Raw genomic sequence first — 4908 nt, forward strand, 5'->3', positions numbered from 1 at the left:
CAACAGTGAAAAGGGACCCCTTTCAAACAGTGTCGCGTTCCGAACGTTGTTTAAGCGGTATTGCGGTATTTTAAAAATTAATATCATAACAAAAATATGATAAATTGCATGTTTATTTTAGATCTGTGTGGTAGCAGCAATATACAGTAAATAAATCAATAAATCCACTGCTCTCTTGTCTCCTCTGAGGCTGGGACTCTACATAATGTTCTGTGCTCGTATGTGCAGCCAAAGACAGAACAGTTAGCATGTTTTGCTCAAACTTTCGCCATGGCATTAGAGCTGGTACACCGTTGTCGCTTGCGAAAACACAGTGACGGGGCCTTGGGTGGAAATGTACAGATTAAGCGGCGATAATATTATAATGAGATCCCTTTGCCACGTCACCAAGGGAGCGAAATCAGACGCGCTTGTTTTCTCAGATGCTTGCAGAAAAAGGCTTGCCAAAACAAAGTTACTGGGTTAATCTTTTTCACGTTTCCTTGGTTGGTAGATGCACCGGGGACCTGATTATAGCACTTAAAACCTGGAAAAGTCAGATTTTCATGATATGTCACCTTTAAATAAAATATGCGCATATTTAGATTTGGCACACTATTCCCAGTTAAGAGAACCAAAGTCAGTGGCATTATTAGCAACACTTGGCATTACGACTTATTAACTTATTAATTCCTTGACATGCCATATCTGAATATATGTGGACATGAATGAGATTTGGGAGGTGAAAAGTTCAGGTCATGTGGACCATTTTTATGGTGCTTTTTTGTCATTTTTCAAGTCTTCATTCACTTTTTTGTTCTGCTAACTCTCACAGCTCCCTCCACAGATTTTCTATAGGATTGAGGCCTGGAGACTGGCTAGGCCACTCCATGACCTTAATGTGCTTCTTCTTGAGCCACTCCTTTGTTGCCTTGGCGGTGTTTCGGGTCATTGTAATCCTTGAAGACTTGTCCATGACCCATCTTCAGTGTTCTGGCTGAGGGAAGGAGGTTCTCGTCCAACACTCTAAAAACTGCTGGGTTAAAAACAACTCAATTTGGGTTATTTTGGCAACCCAGCGCTGGGTCAAAAAGGGACGAACCCAGCTCTGAGTTGTTTTAACCCAACAAGTTGGGTTATATGTTTGACCCAGCATGCTGGGTTGTGATTTTTAATCCAACTATTAGTTAAAAATGACTACACTGCTGGGTTGAATTTAACCCAAAATGGGTCAGAAATGTAATCTAGAAATTTTAGTGATTAAAATGATTAAAATAATTCATCTACAGCAATACAGACTTCAGTAATCAAAATATGGAATTTTTTTATTGACAAAACAAGTAAAAATGTGTCCATATGAATGACATTTTTCCCATCTCCACTTCAGCATTAAGACAATTTCTATGAAAATGTATCAAACTATATCACAGAAACACTGTAACTGAAGTCAATAAAAATGCATCAAACTGACTGAAGTCAGAAAAATTAACTTTAAGAAAATACAAACTTGAAATATGAAAAATTTCATAACATTTACACAAACAATCATGTGCATAAACATCAATATCCTGAGATATATAAGAATAATCAGTAAGAATCATCAATTGCAATGTAATTGCAGTGTAGAAAAAAAACGTATGTACAATAATGAAACGGCATCAAACTGACTGAAGTCAGAAAAATTAACTTAGAAAATACAAATTTGAAATACGAAAAATAACATTTACACAAACAATGGCGACGTTCACACTGTCAGTTTTTGGGATTGACAACCGCATTTTCTTTACAGGTGTGAGTCTCGAAATGTCCCATTCACACAGCAGCTTACAGTTGTGTTTGGAATACTGTCTGTATGAACGTGCTACGGGAGTCAAGCCCGTATTCCTTACTAATAACCATAGCGACAGTGACCAAAGTAAAATCAAAGATGGCGACATGCATAAAACTGAAAGTCTTATCACTTTCTGACATGACAAGAGTAGGGCTGTGCGATATGGACAAAAAAAAAACAATCGCGATTTCTTGATCAATTTAGCGATTTCGATTTTAATCACGATTTTGACACACACAGACATGCTGCTGATCCACGGCTGTTTACCACAAACACAACATTTATACATTACTTTGATTTCAAATCCAAACGTTGTTTCTGAAAATGCTTTTTCAGCATTGTGATCCAGAGCGGAGCATTTGAATCACGTGCAGAACACAAAACTAACGGGATCTAAGACGTTCAGATGACACGCAGCTCATTTCTCCGTCACTGTAAGTTACCGAAAACACGTAACACACGGTAGATGCGCGTTTTGTGCGGCAGAGCGGCTTTCGCTCGCACTGTATGACGTGACCGACAACTAGTTGTCCATTCCTGGTCCGTTCACACAGCGCGTGTGTTCCGAGAATGCGGTTGTGAGTCCTGAAAATTTACGGGTGTGAGTTCGGTTACAGAATGTGGTTGTCACGCCTGTAAATAACCGAACTGTGTGTGAACGTAACCGTATTAAGGACTCAAAAACAGGACTGACAACCGTATTCTGCTGCTGTGTGAACGTGGCCAATCATGTGCATAAACATCAATATCCTGAGATATATAAGAATCATCAGTAAGAATCATCAATTGCAATGTAATTGCAGAGTAGAAAAAAGTATGAAGAAGTAATAATGAAACAGCATCAAACTGACTGAAGTCAGAAAAATTAACTTTAAGAAAATTCAAATTTGAAATATGAAAACATTTCATAACATTTACATAAACATCAATATATCCTGAGATATATAAGAATCATCTGTAAGAATCATCAATTGCAGTGTTGTATAAGAAAAATAGAAGTATTTAGAAGTAATAATGAACATGCATCAAACTGACTGAAGTCAGGAAAATTTACTTCCAAGAAAATATGTATGTGAAAAATGAAAACATTTCATATAACAGTGTACAAGTTAAAGAACACAGAATCCAAGGAAGCGGTCAGGTCACAGTAATAATAATAAAAAAAATAAATAAAATAAAAACTACAGTTTGTTGGCAAAAATGAATGCTTGCAGAACTCTTACTGCTGGTGTCTCCTCCCCAGGAAGTCCATACACCACAGTCTGTAGAAACTGCCACACCGGGGAACACTGCTTGGGGTAGTTTATATCAAAGATGTAGAATGCTTTAAAGCAAACATCCAGTGCAGCCAGTAATGTACTTTGCTCAAGTGCTGCTCCATTTATAATGGTGAAGGCTTGAAAGCACTGGTTGTCTCCAAGCATGAGAATGTAAGGGAATTCAATGGACTCTTTTGAACGCAGATACTCAGCCATATTGGTCCCAATCTGAAAAAAAGGAAAAATAAATAAATTGAAAAGAATTGGCATTAATTCATTAAGAACACAACATTTTAAAACTTAAATATCTTTAGAGGTACATTTAGGATACCTTAAATACCTTTAGGAGCATTAAAGACTATAACACACCAAGCCAACCATCAGCCAGTGTTGGAATGACACGAGGATAAATGACAGAATTAAATTTTTGGGGTAAAATGAACTTTTAAGAGCATTGTGTTTAAGATAACAGTACCTTTAAAGTAAATGTTTAACAAAAAATGCAATTGTCATTATTCATTAACCTTCAAGTTGTTCCAAATCCAAGTGAATTTTTCAATACATTGGAAGTAAATTCATACACTTTAATTTATTAATGTTTTTATATTGATCTGAGAACAAATAACGACTGGAAGTGACTATTTTCTGACACAAACTTCAAGAACTTTTATTCATCTTTAAGAGTCATCGACTGCAACAATTTTGAAGGCAGCAAAAGGAACACTTTGTGTTAATAAGAATGAAGTGATGAGGTTGAAACATAAGCATGAGTAAAACTAATCAAATTTTAATTGATCACTCCCACAATAATTTAAGCAATAATAGTTTTAAAGCAAATAAAAAAGGTATCCATCACATTTTACTAAGGTTTCAATAAATATGTACAATGGACTAGGGCTGTGTATCACCAGCAAAGTCACGATACGATACGTATCACGATACAGATGCCACGATACGTATCATGATACAGGACTGCACTGAATTTCACCTCAGAAGAATTTAGAAAAACAGCTGTTTATTAAACACTGCTTACTATAGTGCCATTTCTAACTATTGGCAGAGCAGGCAGTTGACCTCTGCATTATGAAGGGCCTCCATAACTGTACCACAGTACAATATAGGTAATGGCATATGTTTCATGTTTACATTGTGCACTCCCAACCAGGTACAATATTCTGATTGTTTGCATCTTGTTTTTAAGCCCATAAATAATAATGTACTCGTTCTAATAAATGTATATTGTAATGTACTCATTCTAATATATAAAAAAAATAATTTACATTGCTGGTAGGTTATCATTGCACAAATTAACACACTCTCTACAATAAAAAAAAAAAAACATTAGAAGAGTTCTAAACTAACGTGCAGTCTTCACTGTATCTAACGCACACAAGGCTGATTTACTCGACGCGTCCGCAAGTTCGCTTAGGTGCTCGCGGCAAATATGACATCATCACGGTGTTGGCGGAAGTTCGCTTTGAGTGCGCGCGACGTCATTTCGCGTGGCGGTGATGCAAGAGTTCAAAGCGACTCTAGCCGAACATGCACGTCTGTGCCAGCATTTGTGTGAAACAGAAGCAGTTAATGTTAAGTTCAGTCACACACACACACAGATCACGCTGCGGCCGCACTCAAGACATTCAGGAACTAACTTTTTAGCGCTGCCCCGCAGTTTTATCAACTAAATAGCTTAATCGCTCAAGAGCTACATTATCTTTCGCAAAAAGGAGCTGGTAGCATCATTGTTTCTAAAGGAATTAAAGCCACAGCTTTACTGTTAATAGAGAAACGCGGCAAAACGGTGGTAATTCATACATACACAGCCTCTCTCTCGCTCTC

General features: G+C 37.1%; 1 protein-coding gene across 1 annotated transcript in view; it reads right to left on the reverse strand.

Moving 5' to 3' along the window:
• Positions 1-2784: 2784 nt before the first annotated feature.
• The window catches only part of LOC107707121 (uncharacterized), a 12852-nt gene continuing 10728 nt past the window's right edge, over positions 2785-4908 (reverse strand). The window contains exon 5 of the mRNA XM_016511025.1: positions 2785-3297. Coding sequence (XP_016366511.1) covers positions 2992-3297 — 306 coding nt within the window. The 3' untranslated portion in view covers positions 2785-2991. The remainder of the gene's footprint in view (positions 3298-4908) is intronic.

The sequence above is a fragment of the Sinocyclocheilus rhinocerous genome, unplaced genomic scaffold (genome assembly GCF_001515625.1).
Source record: "Sinocyclocheilus rhinocerous isolate Xijiao unplaced genomic scaffold, SAMN03320098_v1.1 scaffold535, whole genome shotgun sequence".
Taxonomy (NCBI): domain Eukaryota; kingdom Metazoa; phylum Chordata; class Actinopteri; order Cypriniformes; family Cyprinidae; genus Sinocyclocheilus; species Sinocyclocheilus rhinocerous.